The sequence below is a fragment of the Podarcis muralis genome, chromosome 13 (assembly GCF_964188315.1).
Source record: "Podarcis muralis chromosome 13, rPodMur119.hap1.1, whole genome shotgun sequence".
Classification (NCBI taxonomy): Eukaryota; Metazoa; Chordata; class Lepidosauria; order Squamata; family Lacertidae; genus Podarcis; species Podarcis muralis.
Window position 1 is genome coordinate 21452965 of NC_135667.1, and position 17013 is coordinate 21469977.

General features: G+C 45.9%; 1 protein-coding gene across 1 annotated transcript; it reads left to right on the forward strand.

The window, feature by feature from the left end:
* The first annotated feature begins 1211 nt into the window (after nt 1-1211).
* LOC114581436 (claudin-9-like) lies at nt 1212-4106 on the forward strand. Its single transcript, XM_028701572.2, has one exon. The coding sequence runs from the start codon at nt 1883-1885 to the stop codon at nt 2537-2539; it is 657 nt and encodes a 218-aa protein (XP_028557405.1). The 5' UTR covers nt 1212-1882; the 3' UTR covers nt 2540-4106.
* The last annotated feature ends 12907 nt before the right edge of the window (nt 4107-17013 follow it).

Sequence of the window (17013 nt, forward strand, 5' to 3'; positions counted from 1 at the left end):
TAGCTGAGTCCTAGGTCGTTCTTTTTATTAATTCAGATCAAAGCAGTGCATCATACAAAATGACAGGAGGGGTGTGGATTATGGTTATCATCGTGTGTACTGCACACCGCTTTCCAAAACAGTGGGGGGAGCACACTGGGTGCGGAGTAAACAGGGAAGTGAACCCAGCCTGAGTGCCACTCCGTGAGTTTTACTGGAGCAAACTTGCTTAGGATTGGGTTTGAAACAGCTTTGTTATGGCAACAAGTGAAAGGAGGCTACACACAAATGCTGATTATTTCTGGCATCTGTATCCCGCCCTCCCTCCAAAGAGCTTAGAGAGCCCTACGTGGCTGTGCTCCCTTCAACATCGCAACTGGAGCCCTTTTTAGGGAAGTATTTAATGTTTGAAGTTTTATTCTGTTTTTAATGTTATGTTGAAAGCCGCCCAGAATGGCTGGTGAAACCCAGCCAGATGGGCGGGGTAGAAATAATAAATTAATTATTATTACTACTACTACTTGCGTGGGGATTTGAACTTGGCTCTCCCCACTCAAGCGCACAGGATCTCAATTGCAAAGTTATACCCTTGCTATTCACCCACACCTCAGAGGGGAAACCTTTGGCTCCCCAGGTTATAATACCCATTTCCCTTGAAGATTGGCCGTTCTGCCTGGGGATGATCGGAGCTGGAATCCAAAAACATTTGGTGGGCCATAAGTTTTCCCCAACACTGACACCCACCACCCTGGAGGGAGCTGCATTTGTACAATGGGTATGATATGGGATGTGTGGGTGCCTCTAACTAGGCACCCTTTCCATCATCATCATCATCATCATCATTATTACATATATTGCATATTCATCATTTCTTTCATGATGCTGCAGTTGGCTGGCACGGGGAATATCTGATAGGCTCCACTTCTCTGTGCCTCTTGAATTCAACCACAGAAACTCCCTTTCTCGCTTGATCGCTCGCTCTTTCTCTTCCCCCCCACCTCCCTCCTTCTCTCCACCTCTGCTTGTTTTTCTCAGCCTTCTCCTCCCCTCCCACCCTTTCCCCTCTAGAACGGGCAGCTTCCCAACTCGCCAACAGAAAATAAAGAAATATTCAAACTCTCTCCTCGACACCACCACCCATTCTGTCGTTACCATGGAACCCCCAATGCCCTTCTCGGCTTGGGCTGCCTGCTCCTCCCACCCACCTGTTGGGGGTTCATATAACCCGCCCCTCCCTGTCCCTAAGCACGGGCTCCCACGGGATCCTTCTAGACAACAGCAGGTACCTGTGAAGGAGAGCAAATTCAATAACAAGCAGCCTGCCGAAACCAGGGAGGGGAAGAGAAGACGGAGGATCTGTCCAGCTCCCACCATCGCTAGCAGCTCCTTCCTGGGCCTCTTTCCTTTGCTGGTTCCACCGCACCTGTCTGCCTTTGGTCCGGCCAAGCTCATAAAAGGACAGGTATCCCTGGACGACTCCACATCACAGACCATCTCTTGGATGCTGTTGACTGCCATCTTCCAGGCTGGCATCTCCAGTCGCAGGTAACACAAGAAGGCCTCTTTTGTAGCTGTGTCATCAACCGGTCCGATAAAGAGACTTGGTTTTGCAGAGGAGCCCCATCAGAAACCCTCCTCCTGGGCCCACAAGTCGTTGGAATATCCTTCCAGGACTTACTGGCCAAAGCTGCTCTTTGGGGAAATAAGTTATCTCCCATTGCAGCATCCTTCACTCTGAAGATTGTGTGTCTTTGAATTCTCACCCACATTGATCCCTGTAAAAGACAGCCTGCCTTCGGACACTGCTGCCCGGTAAAACGTGCGTTCCCCGACCCTCCCAGAGGGTGGCGGAAGAAGGAGTACGTGTCTTGCAGCAGGCTAAGAAAGCAAGTCTCCGCTCACAATGTCCTCCGCAGGGTTGGAGATCTTGGCCATAGGCCTGTGCATTGTTGGTTGGATAGGGACCATCATCGCTTGCGCCCTGCCCATGTGGAGGGTCACCGCGTTTATCGGGAACAACATTGTCGTGGCGCAGATCATCTGGGAGGGGCTGTGGATGAACTGCATTGTGCAGAGCACCGGGCAGATGCAGTGCAAGATCTACGACTCCATGCTGGCCCTCTCGCAGGACGTCCAAGCTGCCCGGGCCCTCATGGTCGTCTCTGTGCTGCTGGCCATCCTGGCACTGCTGGTGGCCATCGTGGGAGCCAAGTGCACCAACTGCGTGGAGGACGAGGGGGCCAAGGCACGCATCGTCATCACCTCGGGGGCGCTCTTCATCATCTCGGGTCTCTTGACCCTCATCCCGGTGTGCTGGTCGGCCAACTCGATAATCCGCGACTTCTACAACCCAATGGTGGTCGAGGCCCTGAAAAGGGAGCTGGGGGCCGCCCTCTATGTTGGCTGGGCAGCTTCCGCACTGCTGCTGCTTGGAGGGTCTCTTCTATGTTGCTCCTGCCCGCCGCGGGAAGACCGCTACCCAGCCCGCATTGGGTACTCCGTCCCGGCCAGATCCACTGCGCCTCCAGGCAGTGGGATCGACAAGAGGGACTATGTATGAAGAGCTGTGGTTGGGGGGAGGGTAGACTTGCCAGATGTTGCTAGGCCCAAACCCTGACAGGAGTTACTGGCCCAAGGACTTTTTCAGCGGGGGAAATGGGACAAAGCCAATCGGTATGGGTTGAGCCGTGATATCTGGCAATTCTCAGTTGCGTGCACATGCACAGGTGTATGTGTGAGACCATGAGCGGGTGGGAGATTAGGGGAAACATGAACAAATAAACGGATATGTGAGAGAATGAACAAACAATTAGGAAAGAGATGAGTGGGGCAGCAAACACAACTGGAATGCAGAAACTGTACCTGAGGAGGCTGAGCAAATGAGAGCAGGGAGATGGGACAAGGATAATGCGGGCCAAGTTAATGGCTAAGCCAGCAAATGATTGTTTGGGAATGGAGGCATAGGGGCAGATAAGAACGGAGAGGCACTTGTGAACAAACAAAACGCAGGCAGAAACATGAGAAGAGCCAGGGAAATTAAATATGAGAGAAAGAGGAAACACTGAGGAGGACTGTCTGTCTTGTTATAAAGCAGCTCTGCTGCAAGAACCAGCTCATTAGAAAAAGTTTCGTCAAGAACAAAAAGTGAGGGGGAAACGGAGAGTCAGAGAACAAGTGGTTTTTAATATTGGAAATGGCAATTGGATGCTGACATGGCTGAAACAAAAGAGGGAATTGACGGGGTGAGGTTTGAGGGTAGAAATGAAACTAATCAAAGGAGAAATGGGCAGGGTAAGCAAGCCTACCCAAACCTGGCATATCAAGAACAAAGAGACCACAAGGGGTGTGGAGAATGGAGGCAAGGCACGACTTCCTCACAAGGCTTGTGTGAGAATGGCGGGATAAAATGGGAAGTGAGGAACAAGAGCCTTGGTTTGGTGAGTGCAGGGGGGCTAGGCAGGATGTGGCAGGAGACCCTGACCCTCTTTTGCCTTGGACTGGTGCTATTTGCTTGCTGGTTAATAATTTGTCAAGGCTTTGGCTACTCCTAGAGGCCTGGACAAACAGATGAGGATGTTTTGCCCCTGTTGCTCCCTACCACAGCCTGCCTCAGACAGTGCAAGGAGGAAATCTGTCTCTCTCACACACCCTGATGCATTAGGCTCCCCTCCGCTCACAGATTTGGGAAGAGAACCCAGCTGTTCTGGCTTCCACCCCCTCTGTTATTGGAATGGGGGTGGGAAACAGGATTCTCAGCCCTGCCCCCCCTTTTTTCCCCTTCAGAAGTTTCCTAAGGAAAGGGTAGGGTGGGGGCAGTGGCGTAGCGTGGGTTGTCAGCACCCGGGGCAAGGCAAGTAATTTGTGCCCCCTAACCCGTGGATTTGCGCCCCCAACCCGTGGATTTGCGCCCCCTAACCCTAACCTCCAGAAGTTGCGCCCGGTGCGGCCGGCCCCCCCCTGCACCCCCCACGCTACGCCACTGGGTGGGGGGGAGTTCCTGAGGTAACTCTTTCCCCTTGAGCAAGAAGGGTCAAATGGGACTATCTTTTGTGATCACTCCCTCCCAGAGGTCTGTGTGGTGTTACTGAAAACTGTATTATTCAGATAAAGAAGATAAATGTTTGTAACCTATCTGTCTCTGGTCTTATTTTTGGGGTGAGGAAAGGGGACTGCAGACCTTTTGGAAAGTGAGAGCAAAGCTTAATTACAAAGGGAGGGGAGGGGGACACAGAAACAAATGTGGGGAGGATGGATAGTGAATATATTGAAAATATATTGAAAAGTGCTTCATTTGTAATAGGTGGAGTGTGTCGGGAGTTTGTGCGTATCACACATCACTCAGTCTGACATAGAAGCTCTAAGTTTCCCTGTTTGGGGACTATTTCTGAGGAAAGGCACTCTGTATAAGCTCAGGAGGACTCTTCTTCACCGCTTCATTTACTCATGCCCTGCCATTCAAGAGTGGTTCCTTAGCAAAGCCCCCAGCCTTCTCAGGCTCTTGTGAAATAGAGGCACAGGAACTTCGACATATATTTCCAATTCTATATTTTATAGTGGTGTTACTATTAATAACCTATCTGACACCAGGAAGCGACGCAGTAGAGGGTCTCAACCCACCAGTTGAAGACTAAAGTGTTAGACAGCATCATTGGTATACATGATCTGGGGCTCAAACTTGCCTGATAGCTGTGCCCCTTTGGACTCTGAAGCCCCACCCCTACTCCCGAATCTGTTAGAGTTGGCAGGCGGTGAGTGAAAGGCATTTCAAACATTTTCGCATCAGGGGTACCTTTTCAGCCTGCTTGAAAGTAAAAAAGGAAAGGGGGGAGAACCCCTCCAGATAACGCCTGATGGGGGAGATTTGAGGGTTTTGGTTTTTTAAAAAACGGTTCTGGGACAAAACTCAAATTAAGCACCCCAAGGAGCACAGGCCAAAGAGCAGGCTGTCCTGGAGTAGAAAAGTGTGTCAGGACGGGGATTGGCTTCTTTATTAAAGAGAACGCCAGTGTATAAATGAACGGGAAGGCCAAAGGGCTGACAAGGTGTGTTTATATGTGGGGGGAGGGGACAGAGGAAGATGGTTTATTCCGAGTCAGACCATCAATCCGGAGAAAGAGCTCAGTACTGACAATGACTGGCAGCCGCTCGTCAGGGTTTCAGTGGGGGCTCTTTCCCGCATTTACCAGAAGATGCTGGAATCTTCTGGATGTAAGGTATGCGCTCTGCCGCTGAGCTGAAACTAGTCCACTTTACTCCCAGATACAAGGGAACTTCTGAGAGAAATTCATTTTGCCCATGCTCAGAGGCACTCCGCTCCTTATTACTGCTTTACATGTTGCAGTATGAAGGCCTGACATTGAAGAATGGATGGTGTGTGTGTGTGTGTGTGTGTGTGTGAGAGAGAGAGAGAGAGAGAGCGCACACACCACATTTTCTAGGCTGATTTGCAGCTCATATGAACACCTGTGTTCTGGATGCAAAATACAGATGCACACACCGATCTACAATGCAAAGTGTGTGACTTTTCCAGCTGGGCTTTGGGCAGCTGCCAGGGCTCTCTTTCCCCTCACCTTTCCCCTGGCATCTGGGTCTAACTGCCATTTTTATTTCCCAAAACAACCCCCCACACTGCAGTGCCACAGTCTGGGACACTGTGGGAAATCAAAATGGCAGCCCCCCCCCCCGACACATGGCGCAGCTCAGAGCACTGCTGCTGCCTGTCAGAGATGCCACATTGGCCTGTCAGGGCCTATCCAAGGATATTTTGATTGGTGCCTTGTTAAACCTGGATATAGCTCTACAGGAAACTAATATTGTTATGTACTGAAGTTCTCACCCTGGGCCAGCAGAGGGATACTGTAGATAGTTTTCACTCAGGTCCACATATGCAAATAAGGGATTGAAAGTGATGTTCAGTGATTGGATAGTTACAGAAAATGGTTACTGTTGCGTTCTAGCGGAGCTCTATATAAGCAGGCAGGCTGAACCCTTCAGTTCGGTTCTGTTCTGGCCTGTGAATAAACAAGAGCTGTTTGAAGAATCGCTGTGTCGTCTGATATGTTCACCCACAACTTAACAAATATCCTTTGCACAGCAATTAGGACACAATTTGGGATTCCCACAGGCATCTGTGAGAACAAGATGCTGGACGAGAGGGGGGGGGGTGTCGCTGGCTTGATCCAGAAGGGCTGTGTAAACCGTTATAATGGGCTGGTACTCTGGGAGACCAGGGCTCAAATTCCCACTCAGCCACTGGGTGACCTTGAGCCGCTTAACTCTCAGGCTGACCTACCTCACAGGGTTGTTGTGGGATGAAACGGACGGAGGGAGAAGCACACATGCCACCTTGAGCTTGTGAGCAAAGTAAATGTAATAATAAATAATTAACTTAATGCATAAATATAATTAAAAATAGGAAATAAATGTTATTCTATCCATACATTATGTGCTGATGCCATCTCTCCCGCTCAGCCCCGCCCCAGCATGAAATACAGGCAGGGTTTCTGTCACCTGCCTTTCCTAACTGTCTAAAAGAGGCTAGAAACCTAATGAGTTTCGTGGCACCGGGATCAATGACACTTGTTCTTTGAATTTAGCCCATAGGGAATGGCAAGTACCGGTATTTCCTTGAAATGAAGAGAAAGGGAGAAAGAGGATGTGAGTCACCTCACTCCACACAACAGCCCTCCCCGGTCCAGGTGAAACCCACAGATTGCATGAGGAGAGGGGGTTAAATCCAGTACGTACCAGAAGCCTGTGGAGCAGCATATGGTGTTTGCTCTGTGTACACAAGCGGTGCTTAATTTCTCAAGGAGAGGTTTAAAAGATCATATCCTCTTGAATAACAAAACCGCTAAACTGAAAATCTTTCCCCAACCCCAGATATACGTCTGTGGGGGGATTTGTACATGTTCAGGAACTCTCATAGCTTCCCAATTTGAGTGGAAACCTTCCTTCAAAAGAGTTGCCTGGGTTTAGGGTTACCATATTCCCAAAACTGAAAATCTAGACAAAGTTGAGTTTTTTGGGGGAACATTCCCCCCCCCCACAAAGTTTTGGTGCTTTTCTGGATTTTTATTTTTTTTACTTTACCCCCCTTGCCATACATCTGGGTTTTCCTGGACATTTTTCCTGATTTTGCAAAAATCCCACGGACACCAAAATGCTGTGCGATTCCCACAAAAATCCGGACGTATGGCAGCCCTACCTGGGGTGAAACCTAGAACAAATTGAGGCCTACTGCCAGTGGCAAGATGGGGTGGGTAGAGGGGAGAACAAATTCTACGGGGAGAGGTTGTGGAAGGGGGAGTGCAAGACCTACAGACACCCTTCCTTCCTAATTGGGGGGGGGGCAGGTACATTAATTTGAGCCAAACATAAGATGACTGTTCTAAGAAAAAAATAAGTTGTGTGAGGGGAAAAAAATGAAGAACTTCACTTCCCCATTCCAATTGCAATTGTGAAGGTGGGGGAGCAACATTTTTGCGAAAGAACTAGGGAACATGAGAGACAGGCATGAAAGAATCAGATTTGCCCCACCAACATCTTTTGGAAATCCCCCATTTCAGTTTGAAACTCCCTATGAGTGAGTCTGTCTGTCTGTCTGTCTCACATGCCACTTTGAATGAACTCAGGTGCTAGCTATCCGGGCAGTGAGAGCAACCTGGCAGGCTGGCTGGCTTTCCTCTACTTCAGCAAACAAGCAGAAGTGCAGGACACCCACCCTCCCCCTGCCCCACACCACCACCCACCTCCCATTTTCTTGGATGTGGGCCCAGTAGTCGACCCCTGTAAGGCGAGATCCCTGCCTGACTTCTTGGAGGGGTACCAGTACATTCCAGTGCCAGGCCGAGCCTTCCACAGCCAGACACGTAGGGACAAGGAAGCCGATCTCCCTGGCATGAGATGCGAGTCTCCTCCCGTCAAAACTGGCATGAAGTGGGACGTACAGGGTGGGGGTCTGGAACAGAGGGCAATGGCGGACAAGCCGCTGCAAGGGGAACTCTGGGAAGAAAGAGACCGAGGGGTGGGGTGGGGTTTCTTTCTAACCTAATGCCGGCTTGCTTCCTCACCCCCAATATATGCTGACTGCAGTCTTAGTGCTGTAATTCCCTCTTCTGTTTCGCTATAGTCCCCAGAACATTTGCTGCACACAAGATGCAAAATCCCAACTCTACTCTCCAGAGTTTGTACATAGCACCCACGTTGTGAAATCCAGGGAGCAGCATCAGTTCCTTAACATCCCACCCCCTGAAAGCCAGCACAGTGTAGTGGTCATCATGGAGTTGGGGAGTCCCAGATTTTTCTCCTCACTTTTGCCACAAAGTTCACTGTGACTGTATTCACACAGCAGGATTTTTAAAAATCATGTTTCCCCAATGATTCCCTGTTAATTTCCACATTACAGGTATATGTGAGCTTTCATGTGACATAAAAGCCACTTCTAGAAAACAAAAACTACAGCTCAAGTTTAGCACTCATTTCCGTGTTATTTGATCCCAGAAAAAAAGAGAATCTGCAGCCCCCTTAACTCAGAAAATTGTGGGACTAAAGCCATGAATTTGGGGGCATGAAGTTCTTTTCTGCTTTTTTCATGGGGGAATCATGAGGGAACAGAAAAAAGAAGCACGCAGGTGCGGAAAGTGGGGGGGGGGGGAGTAGTATTTTTGTCCAGTGACGGTCATTGTCTCGCTCTGCACCCTCTGGTGTGAATGAAATTTAGTGTGACATGCTGGTATATTGGTCAAGGAGCCAGAGTTCCATAACAACAGGGGCTGCAGTGTGAAAGGAACATTTAGAAAACAGGTCAGAACCGCTAGCATTATAATTGGGAAAAGTAACACAATATTCCAGAAGTCTGAATGCATCCTTAAATGGCTTTGAGCCAATCTCTTATCTCTCAGCCTAACTTACCTCATAGGTTTGCTCTGAGGATAAAATGGGAGGGAACCTGAGCTTTCGAGGAAGCGTGGGTGGAAAAATGTGATGAATATGGATTATTTTTCCCCCTCTGGTTTCTTTCCTGTGGTGTTTTGCTGCCTGGAATAAAGGTTAAAGATCCCCACCTCATTCCATTCATGTACAGAAGGCAGCTAGGTTGTGAGCTGAATATAACAGTGGGCAGGACAGGAGGCCAGTTTTGAAGCCCAGGACAGTCCATGTGGATCACACTTTCTGTCATCTTAATACCTCACCAACATTGCTCCCTCAGCCTCCTCTGAATCTGTTACATTCACACCACACACTGACAGCACTCTTAGGCCACTTTAGCAACCAGGGCTTCCACCAATAAACCCTGGGAACTGTTGTTTGTTAAGGGTGCTGTGATTTGTTGGGAGACCCGTCACAGAGCTACCATCCCCAACACCCTTAAACTACAGTTCCCAGGATTGTTTGAGGGAAGCCATGATGATTGTCAAGGTGGTATAAGGTAAAGGTAAAGGTACCCCTGCCCGTACGGGCCAGTCTTGACAGACCCTGGGGTTGTGCGCCCATCTCACTCAAGAGGCCAGGGGCCAGTGCTGTCCGGAGACACTTCCGGGTCACGTGGCCAGTGTGACAAGCTGCATCTGGTGAGCCAGCGCAGCACACGGAAACGCCGTTTACCTTCCCGCCAGTAAGCGGTCCCTATTTATCTACTTGCACCCGGGGGTGCTTTCGAACTGCTAGGTTGGCAGGCGCTGGGACCGAGCAGTGGGAGCGCACCCCGCCGCGGGGATTCGAACCGCCGACCTTTCGATCGGCAAGCCCTAGGCGCTGAGGCTTTTACCCACAGCGCCACCCGCGTCCCCTCAAGGTGGTATAGGAGTGCTTTAATTCTACGGCGTTGGCGTGATTCACTGCCTAATGATAGAGCCGGCCCTGTCTTCCTCTGTCCCCAATCCTGAAGTCCAGAATTCACCGTTATTGCCGAAATGTAACACTTCAGCTCCTCTTCTCCATTTTATGTAGGTTTCCTTCACTCCTAAAATACTTCAATCTTGTCTGCCTTGTATGTAGAATGCCCTCTCAATCACAGCTCTTAAGTTCTGCCTCCTCTTCCTTCAAACCCCACTCCTCCCACCTCCATTTTGCCTCTGGCTTATCCCCTTAATAGGCTTATCCCCAATTGTAACCAAACTTCAAAGGACATGCAACACCCACAGCCAGACCCACTGCCTCTTTCCTTCCTCCTCCTACCTCAGAGGTGAGCACCCTCATTTCAGCTCCACAGTGATCCATGCCAGTAGTTGGAGGAACCAAAAGCAAGCGTACCTGTGTACAGGAGGCTCAATTCCAAAAAATTCAGTGTTTGTACATCTACCTGCTAGCTGCCCATCTTCCAGTCAGGCGTGCGAGAGGCATGACCACAGCTCAAGAGCACATTCCAGCCAGGCAAAAGCACTTGAAGACAATCAGTAAGGGGTACAGCCTGGAGGCTGGAGGCCTGCATTTGACACTCAGGCCTGAAGTTCCTTACTTCCTACTCCACTGCTTTCCTCAGTTCTCCATTTTAGATTATAACCTCCTAAGGGATTCTTACTTGCCTGTGTTAACCCCGTGTGCACCATGTACTCCAGCAGCACCAAAAAGTACAATAAGCATCCTCCACCCACAAAATATTTACAGTGGTACCTCAGGTTAAGTACTTAATTCATTACGGAGGTCCGTACTTAACCTGAAACTGTTCTTAACCTGAAGCACCACTTTAGCTAATGGGGCCTCCTGCTGCTGCCACGCCGCCGGAGCACAATTTCTGTTCTCATTCTGAAGCAAAGTTCTTAACCTGAAGCACTATTTCTGGGTTAGCGGAGTCTGTAACCTGAAGCGTATGTAACCTGAAGCGTATGTAACCTGAGGTACCACTGTATCTTAGTAATTGACACATCACCCACAGAGACAATGGAGTGTCCACCCCAAAAACTGAAAAAGTGCAACTAACTTGATGGGTGAATAACATTTTCTAACATAGGTTAGAAAAAACTAAAAATAGAATGAACTGAATGGCAGTGTAGCAATCTTCAAAGGCCAATTTGGGGTTGGGAAAGGAGCGGGGGTTTACCTTTATGACTCTATTTAAAACAAACTCAGGTGATGAGTGCCAGACAGCTAGGGAGCCATAGGGAAGTTTAGGTATGGTACGTTGTTAATGTTTAATGCTGTATCATGTTTTTAATATTTGATTGGGAGCCGCCCAGAGTGGCTGGGGAAACCCAGCCAGATGGGCGGGGTATAAATAATAAATTATTATTATTAAGTACAAAACCAAAACCCTTAAGAAATTAAACCTTAAGGGAACAACCCGTCCAAATAGTCCAATGAGGACGGAGGACTCAGAGGGTGTGTAATGCTGACTGGCTCTTATGAGGCGGGATGACAATAATATTTTGGAAAGGAAATGGAATAGAGTATCGTGGGAGAGAGCACGGCTGGCACCTTCAAAAGCAGTACATCCTGCCACACTTTCTTGAAGGTTTGGTGTGTGGGTGGGTGTGTGGGTGTGCATGCACACACAAATATATAGAAATTGTTGTACATCATCCCAATCTGAGCAGTGTGAGATAAGAGCTGCTCGCAGACTAGTGGAAGCAGAAGTGTTTGTCACTTCCATGCTTTCTTTTCAGAGCTTTGGCGGGCACACGTACTGCCCGCCAATAATTTTTTTGTTGCCACAGCCACCCTTAGGTTGGTCTGGTTGCTATGAGTCTGCCTCTCAATCCAAAGCTCTTCCTAAATGGGCTGACTGAAGCCAGTGATGGGTCTCCATCAATGGCGACATGAACATGCAGCTTGCAAATACAGAAGAATATATTGATGGTGCATTATCTGGACACCTTGGTGAAGTTCTGATAAGGTGCAATAATGTCCCTTTATATTATATAAGGGGTGTGGAAGAAGATGGAGAAATGAGAGAATAACTATTTTGGGGGGGAAGTTGTTGTTGTTTAACTGTGCCAGTGTGAATGGAAATGAAACTAACATTGACTGGTTCCTTCAGATGGAGAATGAATGACACCTTGTTTAGAGATCCAGAAATTATTAAGAAGGCCCAAAAAACTATAAAAGACTATTTTGAAATAAACCTGAAGACTACAGTAGAAAAAAGAGGAATCTGGGACGCAAGTAAAGCAGTAATGAGAGGTTTTTTGATTCAGCAAAATGCCATAAAGAGGAGACTTCAAGAGGACAGAAAAGGAAAGATTCTGGAGAAAATTAAAGAAGGAGAGAAGAGATTAAGGTCTAAACCTAAGTCACAGGAGATTCTACGGGAAATTAAATCATACCAAACACAATATCAGAAAATGATAAATCAGGATATAGAATGGAAGATTAAACAGATGAGACAAAAAACATTTGAATCGGCTAATAAGTGTGGAAAGCTGCTAGCTTGGCAGCTGAAGAAAAGACAAAAATTGAATACTGTGACTAATCTTGAAGTAAATGGAAGGAACATACAAAACCCAAAGGAAATTAAAGAATGTTTCCAGAGATATTTTAAACAATTGTATGCACAAGGGCCACAGGATGAGAATAAAATGGAGAAATTCCTAGAAACAAATGGATTACAAAAAATATCTCAAGAGAATAAATTAATACTGAATGGAAAAATTTCTGAACAGGAGGTCGAAGGTGCCATAAAGAATCTGCAACTTGGCAAGTCTCCAGGGCCGGATGGGCTATCCTCCAAATATTACAAAGTATTGAAAGACTATTTAACTCAACCATTAATGGAGGTCTGCAATGAAATAATGGAGGGGAAAAGAGCGCCGGAAACGTGGAAAGAGGCCTACATCACACTTATACCGAAAAATGAGTCTGAAAAGACACAACTTAAGAACTACCGCACCATATCCCTACTTAACGTGGATTACAAAATTTTTGCTGACATTTTGGCTAAAAGATTGAAAAAAGTTTTAGCTGGATTGATACATAAAGACCAAGCTGGCTTTCTTCCAGGCAGATATATGTCAAATAACACAAGGAACTTGATTGACATTCTTGAAAAATTGCAAGTTAACATTAATACAAAAGCTGTCCTGATATTTATTGATGCGGAGAAAGCCTTTGACAATATTTCTTGGAGTTTTATGAGGAAAAATTTGCAAGGGATGGGGGTGGGAGAAAGGTTTGGAAACGGCATAGGTGCGATTTACTCAGAACAAAGGGCAAAACTAATAGTGAACAATACAGTTACAAAAGAAGTTAAGATAGAGAAAGGGACACGACAAGGCTGCCCAATTTCCCCTCTGCTTTTTATTTCAGTACTGGAGGTTTTGCTGAACATGATTAGAAGGGACCAACAGATTCAGGGTATACAGGTCGGAGCTAAACATTATAAACTTAAAGCATATGCAGATGACCTAGTTTTGACATTACAGGAGCCAATTCCTAGCACTAAGAGAGCATTGGAAATAATACAAGAATTTGGTCAGGTGGCAGGATTTAAGTTGAATAAATCAAAAACTATGGTGTTGGAGAAGAATTTAACATCGACTGAAAAGGAAAGGTTTCAGGGAGAAACAGGTTTATCATTGGTGAAAAAAGTGAAATACCTAGGGGTAAATATGACTGCTAAAAATGCCAATTTATTTAAGGATAATTATGAGAAGTGTTGGTCAGAAGTGAAAAAAGATCTTGAAATCTGGACAAATCTGAAGCTTTCCTTATTGGGTAGAATTGCTGTTATCAAAATGAATGTATTGCCAAGAATGTTGTTTTTGTTTCAGACGTTACAAATTATTGACAAGATGGATTGTTTCAAGAAGTGGCAAAAGGAAATATCTAGATTTGTCTGGCAGGGCAAAAAGCCCAGAATAAAATATAAAATCCTTACTGATACTAAGAATAGAGGGGGGTTTGCCCTGCCGGACTTTAAGCTATATTATGAAGCAGCAGCTTTTTGCTGGTTGAAGGAATGGCTACTTCTTGAGAACACAGACATTTTGGATCCAGAAGGTTTCAATAATGCGTTTGGGTGGCATGCATATCTGTGGTATGATAAGGTTAAAGCTCATAAAGGGTTTAAAAACCATATTGTAAGGAAAGCTTTATTTAATGTCTGGAATAGATATAAAGATTTTTTGGAAAGTAAGACCCCAAGGTGGTTGTCGCCAATGGAAGCCAAAGCTGTGAAAAAGGTTAATATGGAATCTAAATGGCCGAGGTATTCGGAAATTTTAGAACAAGAAGGGGAAAGGTGGAAATTGCAGAGTTATGAGAAACTTAAAACCAAGGTGTGGGATTGGTTACATTATTTTCAAGTAAGAGAGGCCTATAACTTGGACAGGAAAAATGGCTTCCAGGTGGAAAAATCAAAGCTGGAAACAGAATTGTTAGAACCCAATGCTAAGATACTGTCAAGAATGTATGATTTGCTGTTGAAATGGAACACTGAGGATGAAACGGTTAAATTGGCTATGATAAAATGGGCTCAAGACATTGGTCATAACATTATGTTTGCTGACTGGGAACGGTTGTGGACCACCGGTATGAAATTTACGGCATGTAGTGCCTTAAGAGAAATTATTATGAAAATGATCTATAGGTGGTACATGACACCAGTCAAGCTTGCAAAAATTTATCATTTGCCCGATAATAAGTGTTGGAAATGTAAAGAAACTGAAGGAACATTCTTTCACCTTTGGTGGACGTGCCCAAGGATAAAGGCGTTCTGGGAAATGATCTATAATGAACTGAAAAAAGTATTTAAGTACACCTTCTTGAAGAAACCAGAGGCCTTTCTCCTGGGCATAGTCGGCCAATTGGTGTCAAAGAAGGACAGAACTTTCTTTATGTATGCTACAGCAGCAGCAAGAATACTTATCGCAAAGCATTGGAAGACGCAAGATCTACCCACTCTGGAAGAATGGCAGATGCAAGTAATAGACTATATGGAACTGGTAGAAATGACCGGCAGAATCCGAGATCAAGGAGAGGAGCAGGTGGAAGAGGACTGGAAGAAGTTTAAAATTTATCTTCAAAAATATTGTAAAATTTATGAATGCTAAGGGCTCTGAAAATGAAATGAAGGGGTTTTAGCGATTAAGTTAAATAGACTGTAAAGAGATGGACAAAGGCTTAAAAATGAATAACCAATGATCTTGCTGAATTAATTTTTAAAATAGAATACAAGAAGGGAAGGCGGGTGGAAGTAAAGAGAATAAGGTTCTGAAAATTATCAAAATGAAAGAGTGTTCTTTTTTATGCTATACTTTTTTCTGTATTCTTTTTTGTATTTTTTTCCTCTTTTTTGATGTTTTATTGTTTGGATTTTTGAGGTTTGTCTGTTCTTTTTTGTGGTTTTTTTCTGTTTGGTTGTTAATTCTTTGGAATTTCTAATAAAATATTATTATAAAATAAAAAAAAACTGTGCCAGTGTGGTTTAGTGGTTAAGAGCGGTAGTCTCGTAATCTGGTGAACCGGGTTTGCGTCTCCGCTCCTCCACATGCAGCTGCTGGGTGACCTTGGGCTAGTCACACTTCTCTGAAGTCTCTCAGCCTCACTCACCTCACAGAGTGTTTGTTGTGGGGGAGGAAGGGAAAGGAGAATGTTAGCCACTTTGAGACTTCTTAAAGGGAGTGAAAGGCGGGATATCAAATCCAAACTCTTCTTCTTCTTCTAAGAAATTGTCCAGTTTTGTTTGCTTGCTTTTTAAAGGTTTTGTCAAGTAACATTTTTTATGGCCAAATAATAAACATTGTCATTGAAGAAAAGTTACAACTATGGAAGAAAAATAAACAAACTATTTCTGACCAAAAAAGAAAAAGAAAAAGCAGTGAGATTCCAGGTTTCAGGGGTTTACCTATACATATATCCAACCTGAGCCTGCAATGGGGGGCTCACAGCATTAACACCCCAATAAGGAATTGCTTCTCCCGTAGCCAGCCTTGGATCCCAGCAGAAATCAGGCATGGCTCTGTCTCTCAGCTCTGTCTCACACCCGCTTCTCACACACCTCAACTCTGGCTTTTGTTTTTCTAAGTGACTGACGGATGAGGCCCCCCCCCCCACATTTGCCCTCTGGGGCAACTTCTTTTGTTACCTTAAGGACCCATACTTACAGGGCCATTACCAGAAAATTTGTCTGGCTATTATAGCAATTGGATACTTGTTGGATTCAGGAATTAGAAGGAATTGAGGCATGCTTCTTTGGGGATCACTCCTAGCAGAGCAAGATTGTTTTCCATGAACATGGTCTTAACAGTGAATTTGAGACTCTGTGGAGGCCAATTCTGGATGCACTAGGCCTTCCACAGTGGGGACATACGTTTCTCTCTTTTGTCCTGAGTTTGAGCATCTTCAGAGTCTGACACCTTCTGTAAAGGCTGTTCTCCAACTGGAGCACCCACAGGCCAGTGTTTCCTAGTTGTCGGTGTTTATACTACATTTTTAAAGATTTGCCGTAAGAGTGTCTTTAAATCTCTTTTGTTAACCACCAGCATTATACTTTCCATTTTTATGTTTGGAATAGAGTAGTTGCTTTGGAAGATGATAATCGGGCATCTGAACAACATGACATTCCTTTGACACTGGTGATCTTTTCTTCTACTACACTGGCATTAGTTCACCTGTCTTCCCAAGTGATGTGTAAACTTTTTCGGACACACTGTTGGTGTTTCACAAGCAGCTTACCTGCCACCTCCCAAACTGTGATATCAATGCTAAATCTCCCCTTGCTCCCCCAACCACCTAACTCCCCCACCCCCATTTTAATTTGCTCCCAGTTTCTAGTTAGCACTTTCAATCCCACCAGGCACTTCCAATTTCTCCAAGACCTCATGCAAAAAAATACCTCCCTCAGCCTTCTCTCTCTTTGCACTTCCTCTCTGCTTTGTTTCTGTGCTGGGAACTCTTGCTTGGTCAGTTATCTGAATACCTTTGGGATATGTTGGTGCAGAGACTGAATTCTTCCAAGGGGGGAGTCTTGCCCCTTGGCTATGGATTCCTATGGCTTTGATGCATACTCTGGTATCTAGAGACCAAGTATGTTCACCATTCCTTGGGGGCAGTGCGAAGGTCACTTATCTCCCTTCTCTCCCTACCCCACCTCTTAGT

Coding starts and splice junctions, on each gene's coding strand:
- LOC114581436 (XM_028701572.2), top strand. CDS start 1,883: ATGTCCTCCGCAGGGTTGGAGATCTTGGCCATAGGCCTGTGCATTGTT.